Source organism: Macaca thibetana, chromosome 2, assembly GCF_024542745.1.
Source record: "Macaca thibetana thibetana isolate TM-01 chromosome 2, ASM2454274v1, whole genome shotgun sequence".
NCBI lineage: Eukaryota > Metazoa > Chordata > Mammalia > Primates > Cercopithecidae > Macaca > Macaca thibetana.
In genome coordinates, this window is record NC_065579.1 from 174,059,278 (window position 1) to 174,081,362 (window position 22,085).

A 22,085-nucleotide genomic window follows, 5' to 3' on the forward strand; every position below is an offset into this window, starting at 1 on the left:
GGAAGCACGAATTTTCAAGCACTACCAAATTTAATATGCATTTCCAAATGCTTCTATAATTAACTAATTCATTATTAGAAATTTTGTAATTTTCTGAATAAACCATATTGAATCATACAAAAATTATGATTTTTAAAAGCAATTGGATTACATATATTTTGTTCCTAAAATTTAAAAAGTTACAGAAAATCTCCCACTAGCAAAAAATGACTATATATTAACATTTTTCTAAATTTGGTTTTCCTCCCAACCATGTTCTAAAAACTTATTTTTCCCATCATTTCAAAATTTATGAAAACTGTTTAAATGTACACACTCTCTCGCCAAACAGGGCACAAAAACAAGAAACAAAACTTAGTTCATCCCCTTTTTTTTTTAAACAAGTATCTTTCTTCACTTAAAGAAACCCCATACCCATTAGCAGTCACTCACTATTCCTCCCCACCAGCACCTCCTATCCTGCCCCCAGCCTCTACCAACCACTGATTTACTTTCTGTCTCTACATATTTACCTATTCTGGATATTTCATATAAATGGAATCATATAATGTGTGGCATTTATGCCTGGTTTCATTTAGCATAACATTTCAACATCTATCCATAATGTAGCATGTATCAGTACACGCTTTTCATTGCCAAATAGTCCACTGTATATGAATATACCATATTTTACTTATCCATCCATCACATAATGGGCTTTTGAGTTTTTTCAACTTTTTGGTTATTATAATTACCTTAATTTTGAACATAAGTATCAGTAGTTCAACTGGTTAAGTGTATGATACATATGTATTATTTATTAATTATTTATTCTTCAAGAGGTCTGAAAGAATTTAAAGATCAAGTCTATTAAAACCTCACTCAAAAACCAAACCCAAACCAGGCCAGGAGCAGTAGCTTACACCTGTAATCCCAGCACTTCTGGTTGGATGGCTTAAGCCCAGGAGTTTGAGACCAGCCTGGGCAACATGGAAAAAATCTGTTTCCACAAAAACTACAAAAAATATCAAGTTGTAGTGGTGTGCGGCTGTAGTCCCAAGTACTCAAGAGGCTGAGGCAGGAAGATCAATTGAGTTCAGGAGGCAGAGGCTGTAGTAAGGCCAAGATCACACCATTGCACTCCAGCCTGGGCTACAGAATGAGACCCTGTCTCAAAACACAGGCTACAGAACAAGACCTTGTCTCAAAAAGCAAACAAACAAAAAACAATAAAACCAAACCAAAGAACCCGTCACGCTCATTAGGATGACTACTACTTTCAAAAACATAAAATAACAAGTGTTGACAAAGCTGTGAACTCTTGTGTACAGTTAGTGGAAATGCAACATGATGCAGCCACTATGGAAAACAGTATGACAGTTCCACAAAGAATTAAAAATAAATGTCCCATACAATTCAGCAATTCCATATCCTGGAATGTCTGAAAGAACTGAAGGCAGAGTCTGAAAGAGACTTTTGTATACACATGTTCACAGCAGCATTATTCCCAGTAGCACAAAGGTGAACGCAACCCGAGTGTCCATTCACTGAGGAATGAATGAAGAAACAAAATGGGGGGGTGTACTTTATGTACAGCTATAACGGACTATTATTCAGCCTAAAAAGGAAGGAAATTCTGACACATGCTACGACATAGGTAAACCTTGACAACATTACGGTAAGTGAAATAAATCCGTCCCAAAAAGACAAATACTATACAATGCCACTTATATGAGGTACTTAGAGTAGTTAAATTCAGAGAGACAGAAAGTAGAATAGAGGTTACCAGGGCAGAGGGATGGCAGAATGCAGAGCTCTTTAACAGATACAAAGTTTCAGTTCTGCAAGATGAAAGGAGTTCTAGAGATTATATGCACAACAATGTAAATGTACTTAATTCTAATGCACACTGAAAAATGGTTAAGATGGTAAACTTCTTACATTATGTATACTTTACCACAATTAAAAAAATCAACTCTAATGTATTATAAAAATTCATAAATTTGAGCTTCAGTGTCAGATCCGGGTTTCAATTTTGGCCCTACAACAGCCATGTGACCTTATAAAAGGAAAAAGCACCACAGTGCTTACCTTATAGGGTCAGTTAATGCTTAAATAAGTTTCTGAACACAAAACATTCAGTGCAATGCTTGGCTACATAATTCTTTAATAAACAGAATCCATGAATACTATTACTTTTGTTATTATTACTGAACAACAGCTTACTTTCTTAAAATGACTTTTTAATAATCATTTTAGACAATTTTGCCAATGCGTTAAAAAAATTAAAAACCAACCACAATTCCATTACCATGAGATAATCACTTTTTGTTAATTACTTTTCAGTTTGTCACGTGTGTATTTACAGACATATATATTTATAGACATATATATTTATAATAAACTCAATTGTACTGAAAATATAATTTTGAATGGTATTCCCTGGGTTTTATTCTGGGGTTTTCAGTTTTTAGATTTCCATCTTGAGGTGAATTTTGTATACAGTGTAAAGGGGTCCAGTTTCAATTTTCTGCATATGGCTATCCGGTTATCCCAACACCATGTATTAAATAGGGAATCCTTTCCCCGTTGCTTGTGTCAGGTTTATTGAAGATTAGATAGTTGTAGGTGTGCAGTCTTATTTCTGGGTTCTCTATTCTGTTCCATTGGTCTATGTGTCTGTTCTTGTACCAGTATCATGCTGTTTTGGTTACCATAGCCCTGTAGTGTAGTTTGAAGTCAGGTAGCATGATGCCTCCAGTTTTGTTCTTTTTGCTGAGAACTGCCTAGGCTATTTGGGCTCTTTTTTGGTTCCATATGAATTTTAAAATAGTTTTCTTTAGTTCAGCGAAGAAAGTCAACGGTAGTTTAATGAGAACAGCACTGAATCTACAAATTGCTTTGGGTAGTATGGCCATTTTAACAATACTGATTCTTCCTATCCATGAGGATGGAATGTTTTCCCACTTGTTAGTGTCATCTCTGGAGGTCATTACCCCTAGCAATCTAAGGCAGGAAGGGAAAATGAAATACTGCATGTTCTCAAACATATTACTTCTTTGCTTAGCGTATTAAGTAACTGCTACTTAAGAAAGGATACTTTACAGAACCATTAAGTAGGAAACAACGTGGCATATGTGCTACTTTAAACTGTTTCATTCTAGCTCTCCAGTACTTAATATTGCAAGTATAAACAGGCTAAACAAGTTCAACTTACAGCTGACAACAAACTGTATTTTAAAAGTTTTCAGTATGATAAACTTGGAAGTAACATAAAAGATATAAAAATATGTGGCTCAATTTTTGAGTGGAGAAAATAATTAATTTGAGGGAGTAAGCATCCTCCCTACACTCTCTGTGGATGGAGACAAAGGTAAAGGATGGAAGGGTGGCATGGATTAGTTAGAAGAGTCTTCTTGTTACTTCACTTTATGTCCTCAGTCTTGATTCCATGGCCCAAAACTTAAAGCATATTCTTGACAACACTCTTGACTTCTTCACTCCTTGGTCTTTCTGTTACATTCAGAAAGTTGCAAATTCCTAACATTAGGTTAATCTAACCAGTCTGCCTTCTTTGTTCCTATACTCTACTCACTGTGGGCTTCTTGGGAAAATAAGACAACTCTATGATGCTATCATATAACAATAGTGCCTGGGAATCTCCTATTCACCACTTACTTCAGACTCCTTACCCGGCCACTTTACCTCACGTGACTTTACTTATGACTCCAAAGAGAAAATATAGGCCAGCAGGCTTCTCTTCCTTTGATCTCAGCCCCCCTCCAAAAACAAACAAATAAACATAAGCAACTCATTATTCCAGTCTATTTTCTACTGGCTCTTTCCTCCGAGACAATATGCTCAAAAATTGTCATTAGAAATAGCAATGTTCACCACAAAAATGTCCCCACACTTTCCCTTTCCATCCAGCTACCAAACTTTTGGTTGTTCCTTTCACAAATAATTCTTGACAATATATGTAACAACTTTTCCCTCATCTTAAATTTATCTCTTCCCTCTCTTGCTAACCCCCTTCCACTTCTCATCCCTCTTTGATCCTCACCACTCGATAGGGACCACTCTCTGTATCATCTCCACCTTCTTTCTTAACCAAAACTAAAACACTAAGATATTAATAGAATGTTTTCTGGGTTGGAAAAAAAAAATGTTTTAAATTCATGAAGCCTCTCAGTCTATCAACTAAGCTAAGTCAGCTTTACTAATCTTCAAAATTCTCAAAATTGAATCCTTTTCTGTAATTATAAAAATAATGAAGACTAGCAGTTTTAAAAGGACCAAGTAGGGCCTATAATATATGTAATCACTCTACACTTAACAGCAGAGTACAGAGAAATTACAAGGAAAATCCAGTTACCACATTAAAAAATTAATTTTGTGTCTTAAAGTGATCAAGGTCTAAGATTCATTATTGTTTTCTTAAAATAAAAAAACAAAAGCTACACTACTGGGAAATCAATAAAAGCCCAAAGCCTGACATGTAAACATCTTAAATATGTTATTTCTATCACATAGGATATTATTCAAACCTGTGAGTCTGCTAACAGTATTAAACAGAGCCAAGATAAAAAAAAAGAACTCAGAAATCTTCACTGAAAGTACTTCTAGCATTCAAAAATATAACCTGTGATTATCTCCTTTCCTTTAAAATTTTCACATTTACTTACTTGAAGGGTCCTATATATAAATATAACCTACTTCCCATCAAAAAGTCACCTCTCTCCTTCCCTTTACAGTTCAACTTCCTTGAAAACAGTAGTCTCGACTCAGCTAAATGCCCTCATTCACCCAAAACCTCCATCACTCTACTAAAGGTGCTCTCAGAAGTCATTAGTCATCTTTCTCAGCTCTCGTCCCCTTTACAAACACTGCAAAGTTTGACTGTCTCCTTAAAACACCCTCTTTTAGATTTTCCTCTGCTTTCCTAACCCACATTCTGAATTATTTCCTTCCCTGACATAAGTATTCTTTTATTCAAACCTTCAACACATACGTATTGAGCACCTACTACAGGCTACTCACTGTGTGAGGCACTGGGGATGCAGTACAGAAAAAAAAGTCAATGCTCTTATGTAGCTTACATGCCAGATGGCTATTCCAAGGTTCTAGTCCAAGTCCTATCATCTAAATCCTGTTGAACAGAGGTGTGAGAGCGCCTATGAGGTGCAGTTTATTCATATTTGTTTAGAATGTAAACCACTGTGAGCACAGATTAAACCTTGACAGCCCAGCTTGTCCATGTATATATCCTAATCAGGTATAAGCTTCTGACCAATTATTTAAAAATGTTCTAAAGTGAACAGCTAATTAGTCATAAGCACTAGCAAACTGTGGAACACTGAGCAAGCAGTGGCAAGCTGCATGTATTGAATTGTGGTTTCATGGCTTAATTTGTGCCACCACATTTCTGGGGGTTTCTTAATGCCCAGGTAATGAGACATCAGGACCAAAGCTTTGTCTGAACCTATTTTGCTACTATTGTTAGGACGCTGGTTACAAAGTACTACCATAACAAAACTCCTTAATTAGCTCTTGAATATTCTGTATGACATTTGGTAGAAATGAAAAGAGAATAACTTTGTTACATATTCACTTGTACAGTAGATGCGCATGGAGCTCAATGACCACAGTATGTCTTGTGCAACTTATTTTTAAACACCAACCTCAAACCATCAAAACTTTCCAAGTATTTCAATAGTATGATAGCACATTCAGAAAATAACTTGATAACTTAAAGTCTTGAGAGAACACAATTTGATACAATTTGACAATTGTGAAGTTATCTAGATTTGTGTCAGAATCAGACATGCTTGTTACAAGCATTTTAACAAGTTACAAATTTATATGCCAAGGGGAAAAACACCCATTCACCAGCTTTAAAAAAATTGTAAAACTTTGCATTAGGACCAGATCCACAAAAACAGCTTTGGGAGATTCCCTTATGAATAATGTAATCTTCCCTAGAATTTGTGTTTTAATCATGATCTTGGGCCAAGTAAAGAAGGTGCTAAATCTAGTCCTCTTGGCTTGACAAGCCAAACTTAACAGCTACAGTATTTCATCACTGTATGCAATAGACAAAAAGAGATAGAGATCACAGAAATGTTATTTTATAAGCTACTAAAATTAACTACAAATGGAACAGGTGTTTTAAATCTTAGATTTATTTTTGATCTACAATCCATGTAGATCAAATTACACCAACGGTACCAATGGTGCCCCTTTCTCTGCTAAGAAAAAAACTCAGTTGTTGCCTAAGTAAAAAATAAAAAGACAGACACAAAAAGGTTTCTCATAACTACATGTATAATGTTGCAATGCATTTGCTGTAAGATTTTGACTACAAAATTGGAGAGTAATTTCTCTAATGAGCAGTCAACTTCAGCGAGTACTCTAAATCCTTTCTTCTTCCATGCTTTCTCAAAACAAAAATCCTCAACACTGTTCCCTTCTATCTATATATATGGGGTGACTTTTCAGTATTTTTAAGGCACTATGAAATGCATCCTTGTTTTCTTACCCCCAGCATTTGGAAACTAAAAATAGAGTGTATCTTTTGCCTAAGACAGAGAGTGGTATGAAAACAGCAAGAAGTCAGAGAGAGATATTACCTACATCTATTACAAATTTCCACTTTATCCAAAGTGTAACGATAAAAGAAGTGTCACCAACATTCCTTGTCTTGAAACTATCACTTCAGAAACATAGTTGTTATAAAGAAACAACTATAGCAAATGAAGTGACAACACTTTGCAACATATGGACAATTCTCAAAGGTACTATGCCAATGGGGATCATAGTTCGACAAAGAAATACATATTGGGTTTTTTTTTTTAAGCTGGACTGAAACCATCAGAGAAGATTTTTTTTCATAAGAGGATTTCACTGAATTTTATGCTGATGGTTATTAATCTAAATGGAATTCACAAAATAAAGGATTTCTGGTATTCAAATTGCACACATACATGAGACGAAAAAATCTTTTGCATCACAAAGTGATGCACAGAGGCTTCAAAACAAAGGTTAGAAACTGTTTAAAGGAAAAATAACACACGTACATTATTATTATTATTATTATTATTATGAGACCGAGTCTCGCTCTGTCACCCAGGCTGGTGTGCAGTGGAGTGATCATAGCTCACTGCAGCCTAGATTTCCCCCGTTAAAGCAATTCTTCTGCCTCAACCTCCCAAGTAGCTGGGACTACAGGTGTGTGCCACCAAGCCTGGCTAATTTTTTTATTTTTAGTAGAGACGAGGCCTCACTATGTTGCCCAGGATGGTCTCGAACTTCTAAGCTCAAGCAATCCTCCCTTCTTGGCCTCCCCAAGTGATGGGATTACAGGCATGAGCCACCACGCCCAACGCATAACTATGCTTTCTCATAGAGCTGTTTTTAAGATCAAAATGAAACGTTTATATAAGCATTATATATAAAGAGTAATGCTCTATGTAAATGTATAGTATTTTCTTATATAGGTTGAGCATCCCAAATCCAAGAATCCCAACTCCAAAATGCTCCAAAATCTGAAACTCTGGAGCACCAACATGATACTCACAGGAATGTTCACTTAGGCATTATGGATTTCAGATTTTTGATTAAGGATGCTCAACTGGTTAAGTATAATACAAGCATTCCAAAGACATATTCAACCTGTATCTCCTTGCTAAAATTATTAAATACCACCATAACACTAGTTTAATGTAACAACTACTTTAAAAAAGAAGCAAACACTACAAGATTCCCACCCAACTATCAAATGCAATGTCAGCTGAAGGATAAGAAAAAACTCCTTTAAGCATCAAGAAAACAGATGAAGACTTGCAACAAATGATGTAATTAGACATTATTTTCTTAACTCGGGTTAAAAAGTTAGGCAGATCCTTAAAACAACTAGACAGTAAATTTCAGAAAATAGGTTTAAGTGGCTCTTATGTTCTTTATTTCTACAAGAAAGAATTTGATTTTATGAGCTCAGTGGAAGGTACTTACTTGCTTTCCATCTGTAATTCTCAATATCGAACTCATTTTAAGCCCTGCCCCTTTTCAAACTGTTTAATCCTATTCTTTTCTGCTAGAGCCTGTAATTTCCAAAATACCAGCATTTAGATATCTTCAGAAGTTATTTTCACACAGTATTCCTAGAGATAAAATGATGAAAAAATTAAAGTGTCCAAGGAAGGCACCACAACGCACATTCCTGGTCTTAAAACGGTTTCAAATTTTTTTCTAAAACCTTACACAGCAGCTGGAATATAACCACTATTCAGCGAATGTTTGCTGAACTGAGAATGTTTTTGCTAAACTCTATTTTGCTTTTGGACACATGAGAAAAGGCACTGTCTTTATACCAAAAAGAATCCACATTTCAGCACTATGCAGCAGAAATGCTTTGTCAAGCATATTTTCTCAATTCTGTCCAGAAGATTCTTCTGAAAAGTTGGCTGCATACTGCAGTATATTTAACTGGGTGCTCTGAATTGCTCACTATACTTACATAGGGAATGCACTTGTCCCCTCTCTGCAGTGAGTACAGAGAGATAAAAATGAATTAACTGAAATACATTTATTTAGCATGCAAAAAGCAATCGCTAACTCAAATTATGGATATTAAAACATCCACAGGAAACAAAATCCTAGAAGTGAATTATTACTTAAGAATTACCTTTAGGCTGGGCGTGGTGGCTCACGCCTATAGTCCCAACACTGTGGGGGGCAAGGAGGGTGGATCACCTGAGGTCAGGGGTTCGAGACCAGCCTGTCCAACATGGTGAAACCCCATCTCTACTAAAAATACAAAAATTAGCCGGGCATGGTGGTACATGCCTGTAATCCTAGCTACCTGAGAGACTGAGGCAGGAGAATCGTTTGGACCCAGGAGGCAGAGGTTGCAGTGAACCAAGATCATAAGCTCATGCCACTGCACTCCAGCCTGGGTGACAGAATGAGACTCCGTCTTAAAAAAAAAAAAATTATCTTTAAAAATTATAAAATTTACATTATAATTAAAGACTTTAATGTAAACAGTATGTCTTTTTCATTTCTTTGCCTGCCCTCTAATTATAGTTTACAAAATCAACTGTCAAATCACAACCCCAATTCAACAAATGAAGTTCATTTTCTCATTTCTTCTAAAGTAGTATCTAGCCTTCCCAATTTCACAAGTAGACAATGTTCTTCTTAAACAAAGTTACTTTTTCTTTTGTATTTAACATATTTCTTTATTGATTATATCATATTTGAAATTTCAAACACTTAGTTCTTAAATGATATTTAAATTTTTTCTCATATTTTAATGATTATTAAACAGGGACCACTGATAGTACTATTTACAGAGTACAGAAAACTTTGAAAAATAACTTCTTATTCTCAAACAATTGCTACTCACATCTCAGATTAACAACAATAGAAGATTCTTGTGGAATTGATATTTTTACAATTTTAAGAAAAGTTTAGCAATAATTTAAGAAGAGTTTAGCAATAAACACTAAAAGCTGAATATTAAGTAACACTTTTTAATTAAACAAACTCCCAATTTCAACAGTTATATAATTAACATCAAGACCAAAACAATTTTTAAGTTATGACTTTAGATCTTTAGACATTATTTCAGGAAGAAAGTCTTGGAAAATGAGAATATATGTTCAAATCCAGTGCTATTTTTCTTCAATACCAAGAAGGGTAATTACCAATCTTTTCACTGTAACAATTCAACATGTTTAATTTTACAAATCCAGATTCTCACAACTTATATTAATTTTTTTAAATTAAATTCAAATCACTTCAAACTAACTATAAGCATTTTTACAAAAATTTCAGCACACCCTTTGAGCTTACATGGCTGAATCCCAGAGAGCTTGAAAGCCGAGGCATTTTCTGATTACTCTGGCTTTCCATAAAGAATAAGCATTATACTAACAGACAATTCCACAGCTCACAAAAACACTGGAGTCAGGAAATTTGTATGAAATGACAGCTTAGTATGCTATTGCACATAATTATATGAAAGTCTTTATTCATTCATGCGTACATTCACTCAACAAACATTTACTGAGCCGCCTGCCTTTTATCAGCCACTGCCCTTGAGAAGTTCATTATCTAAAGAGCAACGATAAGTCATGTAATTACACGTATTTTAGTATAACCTGTAAGGTGATACAATGTGACATACACAAATTCCTCTGACCTACTCATTCTGATATACATATAATCTAGAACCCTGATAACTAAAGTGTGGTCCATAAACCACCATAATCGGCAACACCCAGAAGCTAGTCAGAAACAGAATCTCAAGTTCCACCTCAAAATCTACTGAATCACAACTACAATTACCTGGGTAGCATTTTAACAAGCTCCCCAGATAATTCCAATGCACATTTAAATTTTGAGAAGCACTGAACTAGAACATAACTGAAAATCAGCAAAAACAATGTCATAGAGTCCACATACTTTTAAGATCTTCAAGGTCCATCCTGAGCCTTTTTAAGAATGTATATACAATTTTAACAAGTTCAATGACTTAGTTTCACAGACTAGGAACAAATTAAGAGATACTACTGACAACAAAAAAAGAAAATAGGAAAAACTTACAAAAAGCAATCTCGAAAAGGGACTGCTGTGTCATTTAGCATAGCAACAATTTGTCTAGATAGGCCCCAAAAGTCTCACCATATTACAGTAACACAAAAGTAATCCACGTTCTCAAACACACCTCCTGTATCTAGACCATAAATTCCTTGAGGACAGACATGTAGTTTTATCCTTAAATTACATTTGTAAACTGAATGACTCAAGTCATTAAGATGAGTTTGAGCTAGGCAGTAAGATATACGATGTATTTTGGAAAAAATTCCATCTGACGGAGTTAAAAACATTTGCTTCAAAAAGAGAGAAAGAAAGCGAGGGAGGGAGAGGAAGGGAAGAGAAAGAGAGCGTAAAACACCTGGACGGATAGGGCACACCTGTAGTCTCCAGCTACTCAGGAGTATGAGGCCAGTTTGGGCACCATGGCGAGACCTCGTTTCTTAAAACAAAATAAAAAAAGAGTAAAGCATCCCCATTCTATAACCCATTCACCAAGCACTCTAAGAACACAGGCTTTACTGAATCTATGGCTCCCAATCCCAAAGTCTTCCTGACTCTATTCAAACCCTCTTCTGGGGGGGACGATGAGAGTGCTAGGAGAAAAAGGAGAAAGATTAGAAGAGGATGGAGGGAAAACAGAAATCACTGACCATGTCAGTGTTCCTCCATTCATGAAAATAAAACCAGCAAAAATACAAAGACACACCAAAGATACAGCAATCCCACAAGAGAACAAGTGCTGTCTCTAGTAAACATTCACTCCATGTCCTCTGCCCCTGCGAACCAGGAACATGCTCACAATCCCTCAAACCTAAGAACTCCCCAGAGGCACCTTAACTGTGGAAACATTTCCCCTCACGGCACTCAATGAGCTGGTGAAGGCCAGGTTATGATACAATTCACCGTTCCAAAACAGCAAACTTCAGGCTATAATCAACTAGGTCACTTTCTGAAAAGTGTTGTAATGTCTGTCACTGATAAAAGGTTCTTTTAATTAGTTAAAAACTTTTTTTACTATTTTTCCAGACCTATTTTTCTTTTTTCTCCTGCCATTCTTGCAGGATACCAGAAGCAAAAAGACGTATTTTTCTGCAACTTCTTTCCAACCAGGTAGTTCTCATTCTTACTCTCAAAACAAATTAGTTGCCTTGTCTACGCCCTGGCTTATGCTGTTACTCCATTCAGAGGCCTTTTCCATCTCTTAATCTGATTCTGCACTAATATGTTAGCCCCAAGCCATGTGTGGATATTTAATATCTGAAATGTGGCTAGACCAAACTGAAATATAAGGTAGATGTAAGATGCACATTGGATTTTGAAGACTTTGCACAAAAAAGATGTACAATTATATAATTTTTAAACTAATTACATGTTGAAGTATGTTAAATAGATTATTAAAACTGATTTCACCTGTTTCTTTTCAGTTTTTGTTTTTCTTTGTTTTGAGACGGAGTCTCACACTGTCGCCGGGCTGGAGTGCAGTGGCTCGATCTCCGCTCATTGTAACCTCTGCCTCCCGCGTTCTAGCGATTCTCCTGCCTCAGCATCCTGAGCAGCTGGGATTACGGGCACCCGCCACCACGCCACGCTAACTTTTGTATTTTTAGTAGAGACGTAGTTTCACCATATTGGTCAGGCTGGTCTTGAATTCCTGACCTCAAGTGATCCGCCCGCCTCGGCCTCCCAAAGTGCTGGGATTACAGGCGTGAGCCACCGCGCCCAGCTTCTTTTTAGTTTTTAATGCTGCTACTGGAGAATTTTAAATTACAATATGTGGCTTCTATCAGACAGCCCTGGGGTTTAAATCCTACTCATTCTTCAAAGCCTAATTGAAATGCTGCTGCTTTCATGAAGCTTTCCCCCAGTGACTCCAACTGCCCCAGCCCCCACTGCCAACCTCTCGTAATACTTTTAATCACGCTCACAAAGAATGAGATTAATTTTACCTTGTTATACCTCCCCAACTCCAACATAAGCAAGTTGAAGAACAAAAACTACATCTAGATCACCATGAAGTGTTCCTCTGACACCTTGGAGAGCCCAGCGCTAAGGAATGTTTGATGTCTGCTAATGGAGAGCTCAATTTCTTAATTACTAATTATCTATCCCTTTCAACGATTTCCATTTTTTTCCTCTGGGATTAAAGTCGAGGTCTATGAATGTCCTGTACTATTTTTAAAGTGCCCATGAGCTGTACACAAAGAATATAACGAACAAGTAAACCCAAAACTAATACATGTGGTTAATACATTTAGATCAACTGTAAAACTTAGACAAGCCTCTAAAGGTCCCTTTTTCAAAAGTGATGTTGTAGAACATAACAACGTACTGTGAGATCAACCATTTCAAAAGTAGAAGCCTTTCCCAAAGATTAACACTGGGTAAGCAATTTACCAAAAAATTATTGGCGGTCCTCCCCCACCATCCCGACTATAAATCAGGTAAGCATGCAAAAGCTTGGGTGCAGCAAAAGCAAAGTCCCACACTGCATCCAAAGCTCAGAAATCGAGCTGTGAGAAACGTGGTAGTAGGGGAAACGACGACTTGCGTGAAGGAGACGCATGATGAAAACTGTTGGAATGCAAAACGAGATAACAGCCGGAATAAAAAAAAAAAGTATACCAGCTACGTGGAAGGGATCCTCCTGGGGTCAACCTCTGAACCCTCAAGCAAAGTTCGCAGTGGTCATTTCAAAACGTCTTTTCTTCATATTGTATTTTAGTGCCTCAGATCTGCATCCAACAAACTTCCGTCTTCAGCCTACTCCAACTCCCACAGCCAGGGACTCCGGCCAAACCCAGCCCTGAAGCCACCCTCTCCAGCACACTTTGGAGACTGACGGACGACATGGGAGGACCGTTCTGAGGCCCAGCACCTGGATGACACCCCTCTCCTTGGGAGTCCCGCCCCAGTCCCTCGGGTAGAACCTGGCAGGCAGGGGGCACCCGGCAGGCAGAGGGGGCGGGGCAGGGCACCGGACTTCGCCTAGGACCGGCCTCTCCGTTCTATGCCGACGCCAGACGGCTCCTCGGGGACCGGCACGATGTTGAGAAGGAAGAATAAAGGGGCACTGGGAATTAGCCCCGGCTCTCACTCACCAGTTGTCGCCGCTCGACGTTGGCAGCGGCAGGACCTCTTCTCCTTCCGCCATTGCTGTTGACGTCCACGTCACTTTGCCGAAAAGTGGATCCCGCGCTGAGACCAACTCCGAGACCCAATGTCGTAAAAGGTCTTCGGAAGTCCAGCACTGAGCTTCCCCAGACGGGAAGAAAGAGGGAGGTGGCAAGGGACTGCAGGAACGCAGCGTCACGGCGTCCCGAGGCCGAAAGGCAGCGTCTTGGGGGAGGAGACTTGGTGGAGGCAGCTGCCCCTCCAAAGACTACATGTCCCAGGATGCCACGGTGCCGCGGACGGGGCGGGGTGGGCGGAGCTCGGTGGGAGCCGTCCCAGTTGGAGGCCTTGTGTGGTAACAGCGTCTCTTTTTGGCGTCCAGTTAGCGTCTTCATTCCAGCTTGGCGTCGAAATTAACAAAGTTAGAATTTAGAGTCCTAACTATTTGAGAAACCCAGGGAAATGGGAATTGACACAGGGAAGGCGGACGTAGGAGAAGAGCCACAGTTCAGTAATTTCCTGCTGTAGCAATTTAATTTGCAGAAAGAAGTGGGACGTAAGGAAAGGGGCAGGACCACCCCTATTTGTGAGGCCCCGTCAAAAGTATAAGTGAAGGCCCGCATACTTTTTGTCTGAATATTTAAAAGTTGTAAATCAAGCTAAATACTAAAGGAGATACGTTCTAGCCTCCTAACTTAAATATATCTTCCTAACAGTCTGAAAGATCAAGTCCGAATTTAGAATTCTAGGACTGGAATTCCAGGAAAGGAGAGCTGCCAAAATCCTTCTCTTCCCATTCCACTTCCCCTTCACACCACATGGGCGGACACTTGGCCACCACCGGGGCCTTGGGATGAGCACACACTCAGGAGGATGGACCTAAAGAAATGCTTTTGCAAGCCCTGAAAACAACAGTGATGAAGTAGTACTGCATGTAACAATATGGATACATCTGAAAAAATACGCTGTTAAATGAGCAAAACAGATTGCAGACGGATAGGTAAAGTATGGTATCATTTATATTTGGTGTTTAAAAGACAGTATATTAAAAATAGATCCATATGAGTTTAAAATGCAGGGGAATGATACATAGAAATCTCGGAATGGCAGTTACATTCAGGGAAAGGGAGGAGTTTGCATTAATTTTTTAATATTTTATTAAGGGCCCAAGGTGGCCACATAGGTGGCCAGTATTCTTTACAGAGTCTATACTTAGGTATGGAAAGTGTTTCATAATTTTAAAGCCTATTTTTTATTAAAATAAATACAAAACATAGTACAGCTATCTCATTTACAACCAAAAACATGTTCACTCTCTTCCCTAAAAGGCAATAATACAGATCTGCATGGTACTGCACCCACTTCCAAGGTCTGGATCTCTGTAATGTTCAGTCCTCTGTTAGGGAACATTTCTTTTAACATAGAATGAGACTTTAGATGCCTTCTATCAAAAAGAATAAAAGACGTGAATCTAGGTCACATTACCATTCTAATATTCAGGACCTCCGCTGGGTCCCTTCAATTGTTGCCAGTAGGTTTTCAGAAACTTTTCAAAAAATGGTTTTAAAACCTATTCAGTCATTGACATGAGAAGCAGTTGTTCACTGGTTAAGAAGATTCTAGTACTCAATTATGATTCATTTTGAGTATAATTAAATCAGCAACTGCTTTATAGTCTCTAGTGGAATATTTTCCCATTAAAAATATGTCACTTGACATTTTTAAACAGTTCTTTATTCTGTCAAAGTAAAGTGGAAAGTTCTGACTTCTGTGTTCTTTAATGGAGCCAGAGCCAGCTTCATGGACATGTAGTCTATGCAATAGCATGAGACCACATGCTTAGAAGAACTCTGTGCTTAATTTCACAGTCTAGTGTTGCCATCTTGAAATTCTTAATAATTTGGGAACAAGGAGCCACTGGTTTTAATTTTGTACTAGTCCTCACAAATTAGGGAGCCAGGTCTAGACAGGGTCAATATCTTAGTGATGTATAACCCATTGGGGACAAGATTTCAACCGAAATTGTTTAGCGATAGTATCTTCTGGGGATTTGTGTCTTTGGTTTTTTTGTTTGTTTTTGTTTGTTTGTTTGTTTGTTTGTTTTGAGACAGAGTCTCACTCTGTCACCCAGGCTGGAGTACAGTGGCATGATCTCAGCTCACTGCAACCTCTGCTTCCTAAGTTCAAGCAATTCTCTCGTCTCAGCCTCCCGAGTAACCAGGACCACAGGCGTGTGCTACCATGCCTGGCTAATTTTTGTATTTTTAGTAGAGTCGGGGTTTTGCCATGTTGGCCAGGTTGATCTCGAACTCCTGACCTCAGGTGATCCAGCCACCTTGGCCTTCCAAAGTGTTGGGATTACAGGTGTGAGGCAACATGCCCTGCCCATTTGCTCTTTATTCATCAACCTGTTGTAAGTTCTACTCAGTATTTGCTCCAAGGTCATGATATTCAAGACCTCGGACATCCTTTTTCCTCTAGTGATAACTCTAGAAATCTAGCTGAGAGGCCAAGTAGTACTTGAAACTTGGAAGGTCTTTGACTCCTTTTTCTTTGTTATTATTTTATTTTTATTTTTCTGAGACAGGTTTCACTCCCTCAAGTAGAATTTGTTAAATTTTCATAATGGACCTCTGCTTAAAACAAAACAAAACACTTTTCAAGAACTAGAGAGGATTTCATTATGAAATCTTAGGGTGTATCCCCTACCTGCATTTGTGCATCTAATTGTAGATCCCACATTCTAATGGGAAAGTGTATTATTTCATATTATCCTTGGATAAAATCAAATCAAAATGTATTTCTCATAACGATAAAATTAAAATGTCTTGGTTTTAAATGAAATTGTAGAGAACATAAAAAGATTTTGCATCTATTATTTGGTGTTCTGAGCCATATAATTATGTCATTTATACTGTATTACATGTACTTAATTTCTACCATGCCTATGACACAGTAGAATCTCCATAAATATTTGTAAAATGAACTAGGGAATTTTCTGAAGTACTTTTGTAATGGATTAAACCATTCACCTATATAGAAATGGCTGGTTGGGTTCAGGGACAGGTAAGGATTATGAACTCATCTGCATGGTCATAGTTGTTATGTGAGTAGAATTTAATTCAGTTTTCATTGAAATATTATTTTACCATTTGTTAAAAAGAGATGGAGAAATGATCATAGCTCTTGATCATTTATTCCATATTCGTGCAGCCTTTTCTTGACTTTTGTGCATTCTTAGGTGAAGACAAAGACCTGAGATGTTTTAATCTACTGCTACACAACAAATTACCCCAAAACTCAATGTCTTAAAGCAATAAATACTTAACTCACAATTTCTGTGCATTCAGGAATCTAGAAGCAGCTTAGCTAGATGTTCTGGCTTAGGGTCTCTTGAGGTTGGAGGCAAGATGTTGGCCAGGGTTGCAGTCATGCAGTCATCTAAAGGCTTCAGTGGGGCTGGAGGATCCAGTTCCATGGTGGCTCACTCACATGCCTGATGAGTTGGTGTTGACTGTTAGCAGGAGGCCTCAGATCCTCCCCAAATGAGCCTCTCCATGGGCTGCTGGAACATTCTCTTGACGTAGTGGCTGGCTTCCCGCAGAGTAAGAGTTCAACAGAGACCATGATTGAAGCAACAACATTTTTTTATTACCTACTCTCAGAAGTCGTAATTTCTGCAGTATCTTATTGGTCAGCTTTATTCAATGTGGGAAAGAACCACAACAAAGGCTTGAATACCCAAAGGCAAGAATCACTGGGGGCCATCTCAGAGGCTGGCTGCTACATGAAGTGATATTAAATCCTACACATTCTTCATTGTTCAGTGAAACTTGCCCCTGAGATTCCTGCTTATATCATCTCAACCCTTCTTACATTCTGTCGCCTCTCACCTAGTTTAGGACCATCAACAGGCACTCTCATCTGGGCACTGAATCATACAGCATCTTGTATTCTTTAACTCTGAGAATGGCAACTATTTTTAAGTTCCTCTGTAGCCTCCACTGCACCAAATGCAAGGCTGAACGCATAGATAGTGCCTAAGAGTTCTTGTTAAATAATAAAATATTGATTTTTGTTTTTGCAGCTATTGTGTGAGAGTTTCAGAATTCTAAACTTTCCCAAGAATTTCCCTTTGTACCTTACAAGGACAAATGTTTTCACAATTATGAAAATTAGTTCAGTTATTTGCCTTTTTAAAATCCCATCAGGACCTGCATTCCCAGGCTCTTTAAACTACTGAAGCTTAACATTTAATTGAATGATGAACAAAACCAAGTTAATTCCCATTCACAGATGACAAGTGAACAGTTGGCAGCAATTTCAACATCTGCTTTTAATTCGTTTTAAAATGTTGAGCAAACATAAAAAAAAAAAAAAAAAAAAAAGAGCTGGAAACTCTATTTCTCCATTATCCTTCTAGTAGTCGTCTTCGCTAATTGAAGTTGACTCTAAATAGGTTTTGTAGTTGGACCCAAAATAAACATTTGGATAGGGATTGACCCATTCTTAGGTTTGAGATGTTTGTGCTTTAATGTGGGAGTCTGTTTAACCCTTTGCTCATACCAATTTCGTTCCCAAATGTTCCAGGCAAAAGGCTTTTATTGGGGTTGAGTAATTCCTGGTTGGAAATAGGGATAGTAAACAACATGTTAGCTGGAACTAGCCTTAGTTTTTAAAACTGAACTTCCTGCTTTTTCATGAACTAACAGCTGTTAAGGACATACACACACACACACACACACACACACACACAGGCACAATCTGAAAACAGAATCCTTCAGACAATGGCAGTGCTATTCTTGATGTATAATTTATCTCTATTTGCCTTATACACTTGTATTCACCCTTCCTTTTTGGTATATCTATGTGTTGCCAAATAAAATCATTAGCAAGGAATCATCTAAGGTAACTGGATGGAATTATATGATATATGCTTTTGACAAAGTGTGTTAAAAATATAGGTATATGTTACAATTTATCTGAATATGTTATTTACAAGCTGATTTCTCTAATACCCTAGCTAAATTGTACAGCTTGTCATTGTCATTTTCACATCTCAAATTTACATAAGAAAAATACAAAAGTAAACAAAAAGAATTTTAGGATATCATGAACGTAAGAATGACTACAGATACAAAAGCATCCAGAAGTTTAAAGAATTTATTCTCTATAATTTTGCTCACACTTTTTTTCGGGACAATAATAAATTCTCTGTTGTTAATTCTCACCTATAATCTGGTAACTCCTGTATCTCCGTTTCCAACCCATTATTACTATAACAATAATGTTGCCATAAAAAACATTATTATTTTAAAAATTATTAATATTTTCAAAGCATTCTGTGATAATCTGTCAGCAGAGAGAAAGCCCATTTGTCTTCAGCCTATTTGTCTACCTTCAATTTAGATAGATATTCAAAAGAAATTTTTTTTTTTGGCACTCTGCATATATAAATCCAGCCATCTACTGGGAGCTTGCACTTGGACGACAGATATTCCGAACTCAACATTTGAAAACTAAACTCATTTTGTCTACCTACCTGACAATCTCTACCTGCCATTTCTTTTTGTTAATTTTTCTTTATTATTTACTTTTATTTTGTTAAATTTCAAAGACTGTGTGCACATCTACCTGCCAATTCTATAGAGTTGAATTTTTTCATTAAATCTCCAGTCATCTAGCCAGAAACTGGGAACTTAGTCTGACTTCTTTGTCTTTCTTCCCATCGGTCAGCATGGCCTATGATTTTTTCCCTTCCTAAATATTTTTAAGTTGGCTTCTTGTTCCCTTCTGCAGATTTTCTCTTGTTTTTGTCCTGGTTATATTTTACATGAAGGGGTTCCTTAATTAGTCTCTACTTCTTCTATGCTCTTCCCCATGCAGTCAGCACTTCCTCTACCCCAGAGGTTCAAACCAGCAATCCTGAGGCTGAATTTACTTAGCAGTTTTTATTTTGTTGTTGTTTTTAATAACTTCAGTGTCTTTATACACTTTTCATTGTGCTTCCCGCAAGACTTCCCATTACTTCAAACCAGACCCCTTTTGTTACTTGCTAGGTTCTCCAAGGTATTTGAATTTGTGCCTCTTGCTGCACATTTTCTAAAATGAAAATCTACCTAAATTGCTTCAATGACTCCCCACTCCCTGAAAGAATATCCAAATTTCTTATAACTGATACAGTATTCTCATAATCTGTCTCATTAAGTGCTTTCCCATCTTTCTTTTTGGTTTTTGTTTTTGTGAGACGGAGTCTTGCTCTGTCACCCAGGCTGGAGTGCAGTGGTGTGATCTCAGCTCACTGCAACCTCCACCTCCTGGGTTCAAGCCATTCTCCTGCTTCAGCCTCCCCCATAGCTGAGATTACAGGCACGCACCACCACAGCCAGCTAATTTTTTTTTTTTTTTTTTAAGTAGAGACGGAGTTTCACCATGTTGGCCAGGTTGGTCTTGAACTCATGACCTTGTGATCCACCCGCCTCAGCCTCCCAAAGTGCTAGGATTACAGGCGTGAGCCACCACGCCCAGCCCCCATCTTTCTTTATAAAATATACTTCAGCCACTCTGTATTCAAGGCTTAAAATATACCCTGCTGCTCCATGACTTTTGTCTTTTTAAAAACTATTTCCTCTGCTTTGTTAATTCTACTCAGTCCCTCAGCTGGTTGCTCCTAGCTACAAGCCTTGAGCATCGTTTCCTCTGTAACCCTCTCTCCCAAACAGAGTTATTCATTTCTGCCTTTTGCTGCTGCTGCCCCTTAAACATACCTCAATTATTGCCATTTGATTTACTTGAATTTGGATTTCATATTCATTCATTGATAATTTATAGGATTGTTGGGAGGATTAAATGAGTTAGTAGAAGTGCTTAAACAATGTCTGGCATGTAGTAAATGCTCTATAAGAGTTTGTACTTATATATGTGTGTATGTGTGTGTGTGTGTGTGTGTGTGTGTGTGTATAATCCATTCAATCATTTATTCCTACAGCAAATTACAGTTGTGTATCAGGTATAATGCCAGGCATTGGAAATGGAAAGGTATAACCTGGTCCCAAAGATCTCATATCTAGTGGAGAAAACAAACATGTGAAAACATAATGAAAATAAAGTTGGAAACAGGGTTATAGCCCAGGAAATGGATTGGGTCGAAGGACACGAATCATGGTAAATTTTGGTTTTGATTATTTATGTAAGATGAGAGATTACCAGTCAGAGACAGAGAATGGCAATAGGCACTCTCATATGCCATTTATGGGCGGTCAATTGATACAACACTTTTGGGTGGAAATTTTGAAATACTTACAATTAAAATATACATACCTTTTGAAACATGCTTTTCCAAGAACTTATAGAAATATTTATACAATCGAGTAAGAATATATACAAGGATGCTCACTGATGTTTTGTTTGGCTTGTAAATGTAAAAACGTGGAGTCAGCCTAATTGTCCGTTATTGAATGGTTCATCTCTATGATGAAATACCATGCTGATGCTAAAATAGAATAAGGTAAAACTGTGGATGCTAACACAGAAATATATTTATGATATATTAATTTGTAAAAGCAAGTTACAGAACGCTGTCTAGTATTATCACATTTTTTCTAAAAAATTGAGATGATATTTGAACATGCAAATAGAAATTAAATAATATATGTGGAATTGTTAATGGTGATCATTTTTAGTGGGTAGAATTTAGGGGGAACTTTTGTTTATGTGTTTATAAATTGTTAGAATTTTGTTTTCCAATGAGCATGTATTACATTTGTAATGTGAATACAAGTTTGGTGAGGCTAGGCATGGTGGCTCATGCCTATAATGCTAGCACTTTGGGAGGCCGAGGCAGGCAGATCACCTGAGGTGAGGAGTTTGAGACCAGCCTGGTCAACATATAGTGAAACCCCATCTCTACTAAAAAAAAAAAAAAAAAATTACAAAAATTAGCAGGGCGTGGTGGTGCACGCCTGTAGTCCCAGCTACTTGGGAAGCTGAGGCAGGAGAATCGCTTGAACCTGGGAGGCGGAGGTTGCAGTGAGCTGAGATCACACCAGCCTGGGTCACGGAGCAAGACTCTGTCTCTGAAAAAAAAACAAAAAACAAAAAAAAAAGTTTGGGCTAGGCACAGTGGCTCACACCTGTAATCCCAGCACTTTGGGAGGCCAAGGTGGGCGGATCTCTTGAGTCCAGGAGTTTGAGACCAGTGTGGGTGACAGAGAGAAACCCTGTCTCTACAAAAACCTACAAAAATTAGCCAGACGTGGTATCATGTACTTATTGTCCCAGCTACTTGGGAGGCTGAGGCAGAAGGATCGCTTGAGCCTGGGAGGCAGAGGTTGCAGTGAGCCAAGATCCTGCCTCTGCATTCCAGCTTAGGCAATGGAGTGAAACCTTGTCTC

General features: G+C 37.8%; 1 protein-coding gene across 2 annotated transcripts in view; it reads right to left on the reverse strand.

Moving 5' to 3' along the window:
• TBC1D23 (TBC1 domain family member 23) overlaps nucleotides 1-13,928 on the reverse strand; it is a 64,329-nt gene extending 50,401 nt beyond the window's left edge. The window contains exon 1 of one of the 2 annotated variants that reach the window (XM_050782054.1): nucleotides 13,680-13,928. In XM_050782054.1, coding sequence (XP_050638011.1) covers nucleotides 13,680-13,732 — 53 coding nt within the window. In that variant the 5' untranslated portion in view covers nucleotides 13,733-13,928. The remainder of the gene's footprint in view (nucleotides 1-13,679) is intronic. The other variant, XM_050782055.1, reaches the window with a different exon arrangement.
• Nucleotides 13,929-22,085: the final 8,157 nt, after the last annotated feature.